The 13,343-nt window shown below is 43.2% G+C and overlaps 1 protein-coding gene across 6 annotated transcripts in view; it reads right to left on the minus strand.

Moving 5' to 3' along the window:
- Positions 1–13,343, minus strand: part of TCF12 (transcription factor 12) — a 367,927-nt gene that overhangs the window by 180,602 nt on the left and 173,982 nt on the right. For all 6 annotated transcript variants that reach the window (XM_061595499.1, XM_061595501.1, XM_061595498.1 and 3 more), the window contains exon 7: positions 2,117–2,181. In XM_061595499.1, coding sequence (XP_061451483.1) covers positions 2,117–2,181 — 65 coding nt within the window. The remainder of the gene's footprint in view (positions 1–2,116; positions 2,182–13,343) is intronic.

Below are 13,343 nucleotides of genomic sequence, written 5' to 3' on the forward strand. Positions count from 1 at the left end.
TACTATAGAGATCATGAGGGGGATTCTTACTGTCTTAACTACTGCCAACTGAGAAAATAAGAGTAGCAACAAGAATATTGTAAATAAAGTGAAGGTTCATGAAATCCCTTGGCAGATTGTAAAATCAAGTTTGGATATGTTTTTGACTTAGTAGGATGAGCTCTGATCAAGAGAAGGTTTGGCCTTTTGTAATACCTTTAGTATGTCAAGATTGCGGTTCCTTGCTTTCTTGAGGGATTAGTGCAGCATTTTGAAAACTTTGATTAGAAGTCTATAAAAAGGTCAGAGGGGAAAGCCTAGCCTTTGACAACTGCTTGGGTTCTCTCCCTTCATACCTAGACTGTTCCCCTATTTAATTCTGGTGTCTACAAATGTATTGTTTTATTTATTTATTTATTCATTCATACATTCATTTACATTTATACCCCACCTTTCTTTTCATGTAACCCAAGGCGGCTTACATATGGTTCCCAGGCAGTCTCCCATCGAAGCACTGACCACACCTGACCCTGCTTAGCTTCAGCAGGGAGCTGGCTCATGTGCCTTCAGACCTCAGCCTCCTTCACCCCATTCCAGGAGAAATGGGTTCAAGTGAGGATATCAAATGCTGTTTTTGCCAGTTGGTGAGGAGGAGAGAGATGGAAGAGAGGAGCAGATCCACCTGCACTTCTCTCCCTAGCAACCTTACAGTCCTTGAGGCCTGCAAGTTTTGTTAGTACTGGGAAGGAAAAAGGAACACCACCTGTGGCTTACTGCCACTTATTATTTTGTGTTTGTTTTTTGCTCTGTTGCTAAAATGGACAAGGGATAGGAGGTTTTTGCTGTGCGTGTTTATTGGCAATGATTTATACCGCTCAGAGTGAGAGCCTGGATGGGTTGGAGAGTGGGGGTGAAAGCTGTGAAGTTTGCAAAGTCACAGAGTGAGAGTCTGCTGGCATGGAGTGGGGGCCCCTCTGAGTGAGAGACAGAGAATGAGTGGGCTGCCATAGCTGATAAATGGATTGGAAGCTGCTGCTAAGACCATTAGTGCTTTATCTGTTTGAATGTCTTGTGTTTTCCCTAGGTTAAACTGGAAATTTTGCTTGCCTGCTTCTGACAGAATTGTTAATTTGTTTACCAGACCTGTTTATAAGATCTTGTAATTTTTATATATTTTTTTCTGTTTATCTGTGTTACTTTGTTTACCGCTCTGGGAATGAAATTATTAAATGATGAGCAGTCTATAAACACTGTAAGTAAGTGTGGCCCATTAACTACATCAAATTCCAGTTTGAAATACATACATCAAATACTCAGCTGCTGGCTTCCTCCATCTCACCATGGATGATCACTGCTGGACTGGAAGTAAACAAGTTGGAAGGCTGTGCGCTTTAAGCCACCTTCCATCTTCATTAAGAGATGTGGTAGACCATCCCTCCTCTGAGACTCTGCAAGAGGCTAGTATTTGGAGGGGGGGTAGGCTAGTATCTTTTGTTGGCTTATTAACAAGACTGGTTAGGGCTAATAAGGACTGCCCTTGAAATCAGATGTAAAACTGCGGTTTGAAGTGAATTTGTAAATGCTGGTTATGAGGGAATCTTTTTTTGTTTCTAACACGCACAAAGGACTAGTTAGTGGTGACTGGTACTCATGAGGACCGGTAGAGCAGAAGGCAGAAAGAACAAGAGTAGGTGGAGCCAGAGCCAATGACAGGCAGAGTCATCTTCTCATTAGTTATACATAAGAAGGCAGACAGGTAAGGGTTGGCTGAGGACAGATTGAGGTTGGTGGGGCAGTGCCCCATTTGACCTAATAGGCCACCCTTCACTGCTAGTTAGCACTGATACACATCACTCTGCTATACCATAGTTGGCAAACTATGACACGAAAGGGAGGCAACATACCTCCAATCTCCCAACTATGGTTAGAAAAGCAGGACTGGCAGGTGGAGCATCATCTGGTTGTGAGATATTGATAAAATGCAAGGATTACAAAGCAGTAAACTAACTTAAAATATGCACGTCCAGATTTTGTACTGTCACAAGACAATTACATTACCTTGCTGTGCTCAGAAATACTAAAAGCACACAAGTTAGTTCTAATAGTTGCTGCAATGTTTAAAAAGAAAAACATTTACCTGACAGCCTGAGAGTCCTGGATCTCGACCAAACAATGGAAAAAGACTCCTTTCTGATGCCTTTCCTATAAAATTTAAAATAAAACAATGAAATACCTACATACGAAAAACCTCCTAAGTGGAGATTTAACAATATATCAAGGGACCATAAAATGTAAACAGGAAACAAGCACAAATGGTTTGATTCTTAAAGCAGTTCATTATTACAACAGAAACAGAAGTTGCAATAATTTTTAATTTACAAAGTTTGGCTTAAAATGAAGAACTTAAAAAAATTATTTCGATACACTTTGTTACACAGAATCATAGAATAGTAGAGTTGGAAGGGACCTATAAGGCCATCAAGTCCAACCCCCTGTACAATGCAGGAATCCCAATCAAAGTATTCCCGACAGATGGCTGTCCAGCTGCCTCTTGAATGCCTCCAGTGTCGGAGAGCCCACTACCTCTCTAGGTAATTGATTCCATGCAATGAAAAACACAATTTTCTTACCTGGTGAACTTCTGTTCACTGCGTGTCCCAGACAGCATTAAACCTTTAAGAGGAAGAGTCACTAGAACTTTCTTCAGGAGTTACTGTCCCCTGTCTCCCAGACCAACTGGCAGACAAAGAGCACCCCATGAAGGTGAACAAACTATGAAAATAGGGAAAAGAAAACAACAGAAAAAGCATGGGCAACAGCCCAAGAGAAGGTAAATTGCCAGGAAGGAATAATAAAGAAAGAGGATTTAGTCATCCCTCCAAGACAGATCATGTCTATCACAAGGCAGAACCCGGAACTAGAAAGGCAGCTAGCGCTATAGTAACAACGCAACCAAAAGAATGGGCAGGCCACAATGACCTCCAGGATTCTCATTGAAGAGAAGTTCACCGGGTAAGAAACTTCGGTTTTCACCTGAGGATCCCAGAGAGCATTACAAACCTTTGGAATGAAGCAAAGCAGTGGCAAACTATGAAGGGTGGACCAACAAAACATCTAATCCTACTCCTTCTGTACCACCTTGCAAGTAAAGGTACCATCAGCAGAATATGCCTCTGCAGTACACAATCGGAGCCATCTGGAAATGATAGAAGAAACTTTGGTACCTAAGGAATGCTCCTGAAACTATATAAATAAAGGAGTTCCAGGACTCTGTGGTTCAGTCCAAGTGGACATAAAGCTCCCAATGGAAGTCTACCTTATGCCAGCTAATTTCCCTGGCATAAATGTGTTTAGGGCAAAAGGAGTAAAGAACCACCTCTTGTGACCTGTGGAACAAGGAATTAACATTAGGAATAACAGAAGGATCATATGCAAAACTATTTTTTCTGGGTCAAAAACGCACAGAGCAGGATCAGAGGAGAGTCATCAGCTCAGAAACTCTCCTAGCTGGCATAATTGCCACCATAAAAGTAACTGCAAAGAACAAGTGGCCATAGGCTCAAAGGGAACCTATGGACCATGGGAGGTTTCAACAAAGCCATCCCTTAGAGGAACCATTTGATGTGGGCATAGGAATCCAAAGAACCCTGACCACCTAAGATGCTGCTTGAGGGCTGCCACCTGATGTTTCAAAGTGCTAGAACTAAAGTCCTTGTCCAGTCCAGCTTGAAGAAAATCTAACAGCTCGCTAACTTCGTTTAGGGATGGGGAATTGCCTCTTGCCTTGCACCAAGCCAGAAAGGCCCATCAGGTGGAAGAGTATACTTTATTGGTAGAACCCTTTGTAGAAGCCAGTAAGGTCTGTAGGACCTCAGGAGAACAGAGACTGACTCAGCCAGATATGCTCAGCCTCCAGGCTATCAGACAGAATAATTGGGTGTTCAGATGAAGGAATGGGCCTTGCATTAAAAGGTCTAACCAAAATGGCAGTTGTCAATTCCTGTCCACTGACAAGCTCATCACCTCTGCCACTGCCTCGAAGTTTGCACAGAGTTTTTTCCAATCAAAGTAAGCAACGAAGAGGCATACAGGAATCCCCAAGGCCTTGCCAGAGTCAGAGCATCAGCCCCCAGGCTGAGGGTCAAGGGAAGTGAGACATGAAGGTATCCAGTTTTCTGTTTACTACTGTGGCAAAAAGATCTATGATGGGAGTGCTGAACAGTCTGACCACTGACAGAAAAACATTGGGTGAGCTCCCACTTTGCTCTGGACATTGAAAATTGACCTGGTTGTACACTCCCACTAGATGAATTGCTTTTATGGACTGAAGGTGCCCTTTTGTCCAGTCTAAGATAGAATGGGCCAGACTGTCTAGGAAGTGCAATCACGTGTCCCCCCACTTTGTTTATATATGCCTTGGCTGACATATTGTCCATCTGGATGAGGATTCGAGACTGAACAATGTCTGACTGGAAAGCTAGATGTGCCAGCTGGACTGCCTTGAGTGGAGCAAATTTATGCTCTGCTCTCTTTCCCTTCTTGTCCAAACACCCTGTGCAGTCTGAGTGTTAAGGTGAGCTCTCCAACAACCAGACTTGGTCAGCAGGTGCTGTTGTGGGAAAAGAGACAACCACTCATCCAGCTGATTCTCCACTAACCACCATGAGAGCTCCCTCTTCAGGTGGTCTGATACAGGAACCAGAAGATGCTGGCAGTGAGCAATGTTTGCCTGGAATGGAAGAACCACCTTTTACAAGGAGTGGGCATGAGCCTGTGCCTGTGGAGCCAGACTCTGGAAGGACTCCAGGAGCTGCATCAGGATCATCAGATCCACTGAAGCGGCCTGAAGAGCCTAGGAAACCTGAGGCCGGAGCTTGGCATGTTGTTCAACTCCACTGTATTCAAGTCACACCAAGGTGGGTCAAACACTGTGATGGAACTAGGGAGCTTTCCCCCTCTTTACCACAAAACTGTGACGGGCAAAGACACCAGAGTCCAGGTGATATCCTAGGCACACTTGTCTTTCAACTGGGCCCAGATCAGGATGTTGTCCAAAACGGGGTGAAGACATCCCCAGGGTTCAAAGGTGTGCTACTAAAGCCATTAAGACCTTGCAGAACACCGTTGGGGGCAGCAGACAAGCTGAACAGCATCACCCTGCTCTGGAAATGTATCTGTTTGAGATGACCTTATTGGAATATGAAGGTAAGCTTCTGAGAGATCAATCAAAGCTAAGAAGTACTCTTCCATCAGGGCCTCAAGAATGGATCTGAAGATCTCCATCTTGAACCTCTCTTTGGCCAGAAACTTGTTTAACCATTTCAAGTCCAGAATGGCCCAAGTGTTCCAGCATCTTGGGCACACAGAATAGAATGGAGGAAACTGAAGATCAAATCTCCAAAGTCGACACCAGCTCAATTGCATGTACCTCTAGTAAATGGCCAATCACACCCAAGAAACATTTATATCTGTCTGGATCCCTGGACTTGGGCACAGACAAAAATTTGTTATGAGGGAGAAAAACTCCGGGGTGAGATCAAAACAGTGTCCCGGACCCAACTATCCAAAGTAGTATTGAACCAAGTCTGGGAGAAAACACAAAACCTCCCTCTAATTCAGTAGTTCTTAACCTGGGGTGCTTGCACCCCGGGGGTGCGAGACACTTTTTCTAGTGGTGCGATACACTTTTTCTAGGGGTGTGAGGCATTGTTCAAGAGATTTTAAACATTAATTTAAACAGAAGCTAAAACAGACATTAAAATAAAAAATGAACAGTATTTTTTCAGGGGGTGCAAGAGCATATTTTGGAAATCCAAGGGGTGCTGGCAGTGGAAAAGGTTAAGAACCACGGCTCTAATTGGACCTGAACTCAATGAGTTATTCTGAGGATACTTTTTTTAATTCCTCCCTGGTCCAGTCCTTGAACTATTGGAAAAGGTGGAACAAGAATAAGCCCCGGGTTTGTTCCCCATCCAAGGCCCCTTCCCCCAACAAGATCTGTATGGGGTCTGGTAGCAGGGCGTACCAAGAATTCTTAAAAGGACAAAATGAAGTCTGACCTTTCAAACTTTTGGATTCCTTTTAGGCAGTAGGTAGGGCTTTTTTGCTTGTCCTTAGTATCTAAAGCACAGACTCCATATGAGAACCAACAATTTTAGAGGCCTCTAAAACAGCACTGGTGATACAGCAGTAGAAACTTGCATCCGCTTCCCAGTTCTGAAGCTAAATGTGTCACTTGCCAGGATATTAGCAACCATGATGCACACTTCAAATTGAAAAGCATCACATCAACTAGGAATACTGCTGGCAAGGCAATCTCTTATAAATTATCTTTTACTTTCTTAGGAACTTGATCAGAGGAAGAAAGATCCCCAGCCCACATGTAAGCTGCTCATGTAAATGTAGAATTGACTGCATATATCCTAAGTGCTGCAAGCAGAGGTCTTAAACTCCTTTCTGAGGGCAGCACCCACCTTTTGTCACATGCATCCTTTGAACCACGTTCCCCTTTTGCAGGTGCAGGTGAAGGTGAAGATGAAGAAGCCACTGGAGCATCAGTGATGGTTCTGGGAAGCAATATAGTCTATTGGCTGTTTTAAACACCTATTTGTGTTTAGCAGGTGTTGCCTATTCAAACCTCATGCTTTTTGAAAGCTTCAGGCAAAGGAACAGCAATAAGAGCCCCTTACGGAAGAGTGCCTTAGCCTCCTTTGAGAGGTCAGACACCTCTTCGGGGGGGGGGGCAATCCAAAGGTAGCTGCAGAGTTCTACAAGTTTTGGTTAGCAACACAGGAAAAAGAGCAGCTGAAAACAAATGAGCTTGGGAGAAAGAAGCTTCCATTTCCTCCTCTGACAATTCTCCCTCCTCCCTTTCCATCCCTGATTGGTCTACACCCCCAGGGAGAGGTTGAGTGCCAGGCACCAAAGAAGCTACTGAGGCATGAGAGGAAGCACAGATAGAGGGAGACCTATGCCTCCTATGGGGGGAGGGGGAGGAATCATCAGAAGAACTAGAAAGGGCTGAAGAAGAAGAATCCCCTTCCGGCACTTTTGTGTTTTGATTCAGACCACCCCCAGACCTGTGTTTGCCTTTCTTGGCTTTTCCCCTCCCTGAACGAGAACGGGAATAGTTGTGGACCCTCTTGTCCCCCAGTAACAACAGGGACCACTGCATTTGTTGAGAAGTCAGGCCCTGGAGCCATTGGGAGAACCCTGCCATGGCACCCTCATTAACTGGGGGCGGGATCAGGATTGCAGCTTCATTCACACCCTCTGGTCGTCTAAATGAGCCCTCCATCTTGGCTGGGGCTCTGGAGAACTCATAGTCAGCTTTCTAAAATCACTGGCTGAGTCCTAAGACAGGCTGACTGCCTATGTTGCCATTTTGCCTCAAACCCACCCCAGGGAGGACTTTGCACTGCAGCTGCCTGCCTTATGCAGAAGGTGACACCAGGCACAGTAGCAAGTGAGCCACCCAGCGATCCCCCTGCTGGTGTTACAGAACAAAGACGGCTGCTCTGCCCAGCACAACAGCCACCAATCCGTAGCACAAAGTGGGCAAGCAAGAGCAGGAATGATTGTCCCTTGCTGAGAGACCATCACTGAAGGTCACTCATTGACAATTCACAGCAGCCTTCTTTCTGCTTTGCCTCCCATGACAGCTTCACCTTCTGGCAGCAGTGCAGAGATAAGGCCGGTGGCATTGCTGCCTCTCAGAGCTTAACTGCAGCCACTGGAAAAGGGGGGGGGAGGCGGCCCATTAAAACAGCCCAGTTCAGCTGCCCTCAAAATAGAGAAAATGGACTGCTGAGGGACCCCCCCCCGAGGGACCCCCCCCCCAGTAAGCAAATTCCTTAAGGGAATAAAGAAGGAGAGTGAGGATGGGAGTAAAAAAATGCTCAAAAATGAAGAAAGCTCTGGTCAAGAAAGGGACGCCTGATGCACACACCACCTCTCAGGCAGAGCTGGTCCGGGAGACAGGGGCTGACATCTCCTGACAAAGGAAGTTCTAGTGACTCTGCTTCTCAAAGATTTGCTGTGCCCTCCGGGATGCTCAGATGAAAATGCTAGCTTTTGATGCCTTCCAAGTATGAAATTATTTTTCCTGTTTGATACTGAATTTATATCTTATTTACAAATTGCTACTTAAGACTGCTAGACATATAGGAGCTGAGACCTAGATAATCTTGGAATAATGAATCGAAGTTTCTGGTGAGGTTAATAAGACTAACACATATTTCACCATCACTTACTTGAAAAGTGGACACATTTTGTTAAAACGGAAAATAAAGTTTCCAATTTTCTGCTCAAGCAATTTGCCCGGAGCAACTGTCAAGAGACTAAGCAAACAAAATACCTAGCTTGCAAAATTGTTTGAAGCACTATGAATCATGCTGTTCATGTTAACTGGACTCAGCATTTTCTTTCCTGTAAATAAGAAGTCCTATACCAAATGATAAACAGCTTCAACTAAAGTATGCAATATTCCAGGAAGAATGTATAAACAAAATACTTGCACAATACTAAAATACAATGACTGAAAAATTGCTGTGGCAGAGGACAAGCTGAAATCTACATCTCTCCAACTCTGGAGGAAGAACACCTTCCCAAACATTTATTAGTAACTTCCTTTATTTATAGACCTTTGGAAATCGGCCTTTGAGCTGATAAGCAGTACAGTGCACTGAATGAGGTAGGTAATGCCAAGACTCATTGTCACATTACAAGCACAGTAGGGGTAAAATCTAGATTTGAGATAGTTCTATAAAAAATCAGCAGCACTTAGGATAGAAGGCGTTTCTATTTCAGTAGACAGTAAGGCCTGGCTTTGGGCTGGAACTTATTGGCTAGAATTTTTACTCTTGGAGGAAATATACTTTTAACTTGTTATAATTAGTAAGTGAAGATTCTTGTGAGTAGCTGGAACAATTTTGCAGAATATGCCTATATTTTTCCACAGGGCTATAATAAACAAAATCTGGTTTATTCCAACAGATCAATGGTATTTATTATCAGAGCTCTGTAATAGGAATGGAGAACCTGCGGCCTTCCATTCCATTATCACTGATTATTAGCTAAGCTGGCTAGGGTTGATGGGAGTTCGAGTCCAGTAACATCTGGAGGGCCACAGATTCACCCATGTTCTATAACATCTATCCAGAAGATTTGTTCTTCACTCTTTAAAAGCGATTTTGGTAAGTAAGTATATAAATACTTTGGTAAGTAAGTATATAAATTTATAAATAATAAAATATTAGGGGGGATTTGCTGTGAATCCACAAGAAGACTATGCTAATTATTATTTATTTATTTATTTATTTTATTTCATTTTTAAACCGCCCATAGCAAATAGCTCTCTGGGCGGTGTACAAAAGATTAAAAATACAGAAATACAAAATATCACAATAAATAAACTGAAACAAAGAGATTTAAAATTGTAACATGAAACACATTAAAATGCCTGGGAGCATAGCCAGGTCTTAACCTGGCGCCGAAAAGATAGAAGCGTCGGCGCCAGGCGTACTTCTTCGGGGAGGCTGTTCCACAATTCGGGGGCCACTACAGAAAAGGCCCTAGATCGAGTAACTGTCCTCCGGGCTTCCCAATGGGTTGGTACCCAGAGGAGGGCCTTAGACGCTGAGCAAAGTGACCGGGTCGGTTCATAGCGGGAGAGGCGTTCCACAAGATACTGCGGTCCCACGCCGTGTAAGGCTTTATAGGTCAAAACCAGCACCTTGAATCTGGCTCGGAAGCAAATAGGTAGCCAGTGCAAACGGGCCAGAACAGGTGTTATATGCGCTGACCGGCTGGTCCTCGTCAGCAGTCTGGCTGCTGCGTTTTGCACTAGCTGAAGCTTCCGAACTGTCTTCAAGGGCAGCCCTACGTAGAGCGCATTACAGTAATCCAACCTAGAAGTTACCAGAGCATGAACAACTGAGGCGAGGTCATCCCTGTCCAGATAGGGGCGTAGCTGGGCTACCAACCGAAGGTGGTAGAATGCATTCCTTGTCACCGTGACCACTTGCGCCTCAAGAGACAAGGAAGGATCGAAAAGAACCCCAAGACTACGAATTATCTGAAGCTGTTACTTATCCGAAAATACAGGAAACCATTTACATTAATTTGCTTCAGGGCTTTTGGTGTATTTTGGAAGTAAGCTTTAATGGTATGGTGTTGTTGCTGTTATGTGCCTTCAAGTTGATTACGACTTATGGCGACCCTATGAATCAGCGACCTCCAAGAGCATCTGTCATGAACCACCCTGTTCAATCTTGTAACTTCAGGTCTGTGGCTTCCTTTATGGAATCAATCCATCTCTTGTTTGGCCGTCCTCTTTTCCTACTCCCTTCTGTTTTTCCCAGCATTATTGTCTTTTCTAGTGAATCGTGTCTTCTCATGATGTGTCCAAAGTATGATAACCTCAGTTTCATCATTTTAGCTTCTAGTGATAGTTCTGGTTGAATTTGTTCTAACACCCAATTATTTGTCTTTTTTGCAGTCCATGGTATCCGCAAAGCTCTCCTCCAGCACCACATTTCAAATGACTTGATTTTTCTCTTATCTTCTTTTTTCTCTGTCCAACTTTCACATCCATACATAGAGATCGGGAATACCATGGTCTGAACGATCCTGACTTTGGTGTTCAGATATACATCTTTGCATTTCAGGACCTTTTCCAGTTCTCTCACAGCTGCCCTACCCAGTCCTAGCCTCCTTCTGATTTCTTGACCATTGTCTCCATTTTGGTTAATGACTGTGCCGAGGTATTGATAATCCTTGACAAGTTCAATGTCCTCATTGTCAACTGTAAAGTTACAGAAATCTTCTGTTGTCATTACTTTAGTCTTTTTGATGTTCAGCTGTAGTCCTGCTTTTGTGTTTTCCACTTTGGAGCTCTTTATGCGGCTTTTATCGATTTTAAAAGTGCTTTCGATCTGATACCTAGAACTAAACTATGGGAAAAGTTAGAGTCATCCACCATAGATAGGCGCCTGTTAACGTTGATACGCTCGCTCCATGAAAATACTCGACTCCAGGTTAGATGTGATAGCATAGGTCATCTCACTAAATCTATTCCTACTTATGAAGGAGTCAAGCAGGGATGCGTTTTGGCCCCTTCTTTATTCAATTTTTATGTAAATTCCCTGGTTAGCTCCTTGGCGCAAATTCCATCACAACCCCCATCTCTCGCTAATAGAATGATATTGATTTTACTTTATGCGGATGATGTAGTTTTATTATCACTGACATGCAGTGGATTGCGGCGTCTTCTGCGTGCACTGACTGACCATTGTGCTAGGGATCAGCTAATTATTAATCATGCTAAAACAAAAGTATTAGTGTTCTCTAAGAGAAAGGTGAGACATAGTTGGCAGTTGAATGGCCTTAAAATTGAACAGGTTTAATCTTTCCGATATCTGGGAGTGACTTTTCATGCCTCAGGTCTATGGCATCTCCATGTTAAGAACACTATCTCTAGTGCTCGGAGGACCTCGAAAGCACTCTTATAGTTTTTTTATACTAGGGGTGGACACATCTTTTCTTCCATCCAAATTTTTGTGGCGAAGATCATCTCACAGATGCTATATGGCTCACAGGTCTTGACTTTTCTGAAATCACTGTCCTTTGAAACCATACAAACAAAATTTCTGAGGGCTGTCCTCGGGATTCCATCATGTTTCTCAAACAACATTCTAAGAATGGAAGCCGCCCTACCTACCATAGAAGCAAGAATTTGGAAACTCAAGCTAAAACTATGGTTTTAATTCCTACCTGTAGGCCTGGCCCCTTTAGTACTTTTTGACACCTTTCAATCCTCTTGGCACAATTCTTTGATTAAGAAAGTAGCATCCCTAGGTTTCTCACCTCCTAAAGCATGGTCAGCCATCTCCCAACGCATAATGGATATAGAACTGCAAACCCATTTAACTGTACCACCTGATAAGTTCAAACTCATTACTGCCTACACGTGCTTCATACCAGTCCAATATCTCAGTAACCTTTCCATTGTTAGATACAGGAAAGCCTTTACTATGGCGAGATTCAACGTAATGCCGTCAGCTCTCCTCGAGGGCAGATTTCGTGGAGTCCTATGCGCAGCTAGGCTGTGCCCGTGTGGGATCGGAGAAGTCGAGACTATAACGCAAGTGCTCTTACATTGTACTTTTTATCAACACATTCGTTCTTTTAGCATCACTCCTATCGTCTAAATGTTTCCTGGTCGTGATCCTCTATTTTATACGAAATTTTTGCTGCAAGATCTCTACCCACAAATCACATATATTGTTGCTAGATTCTGTGCCATGGCTATCACAACTCGTAGAACAATGATAACTCAAATGTCTACATGAGAGACCCAGCATTGGAATGTCTGTTTTAGTTTATCTTAATAATGGTTTTAAACGTTGTGTGATGATTTTGTATTGGCCTTCGCTGTAATAATAAAATTCATTCATTCATTCATTCATTCATTCATTCATTCATTCCTCTTTAACTTTCATTAGCATTCGTTTCAAATCATTACTGGTTTCTGCTAAGAGTATGGTATCGTTTGCATATCTTAAATTATTGATGTTTCTCCCTCCAATTTTTACACCTCCTTCATCTTGGTCCTATCCCGCTTTCCATATGATATGTTCTGCGTACAGATTAAACAAATAGGGTGATAAAATACACCCCTGTCTCACACCCTTTCCTATGGGGAACCAATCGGTTTCTCCATATTCTGTCCTTACAGTAGCCTCTTGTCCAGAGTATATGTTAAGCATCAGGACAATCAGATGCTGTGGCACCCCGATTTCTTTTAAAGCATTCCATAGTTTTTCATGATCTACACAGTCAAAGGCTTTGCTGTAATCTATAAAGCACAGGGTGATTTTCTTCTGAAATTCCTTGGTCTGTTCCATTATCCAACGTATGTTTGTGATGTGATCTCTGGTGCCCCTTCCTTTTCTAAATCCAGCTTGGACGTCTGGCATTTCTTGCTCCATATATGGTACGAGCCTTTGTTGTAGAATCTTGAGCATTACTTTACTTGCATGGGATATTAAAGCATTAGTTCGATAATTACTGCATTCCCTGGGATCCCCTTTCTTTGGAATTGGGATGTATATGGAACGCTTCCAGTCTGTGGGCCATTGTTTAGTTTTCCATATTTCTTGACAGATTTTAGTCAAAATTTGGACAGATTCAGTCTCAGTAGCTTGTAGCAACTCTGTTGGTATGCCATCTATTCCTGGTGATTTGTTTCTTCCAAGAATTTTAAGAGCAGCTTTCACCTCACATTCTAAAATTTCTGGTTCTTCATCATATGGTTCCTCTGTGAATGAATCTGTCATCCTGGCTGCCTATATGTTTCCGGGCCC

Source organism: Rhineura floridana, chromosome 14, assembly GCF_030035675.1.
Source record: "Rhineura floridana isolate rRhiFlo1 chromosome 14, rRhiFlo1.hap2, whole genome shotgun sequence".
NCBI classification, from domain to species: Eukaryota; Metazoa; Chordata; class Lepidosauria; order Squamata; family Rhineuridae; genus Rhineura; species Rhineura floridana.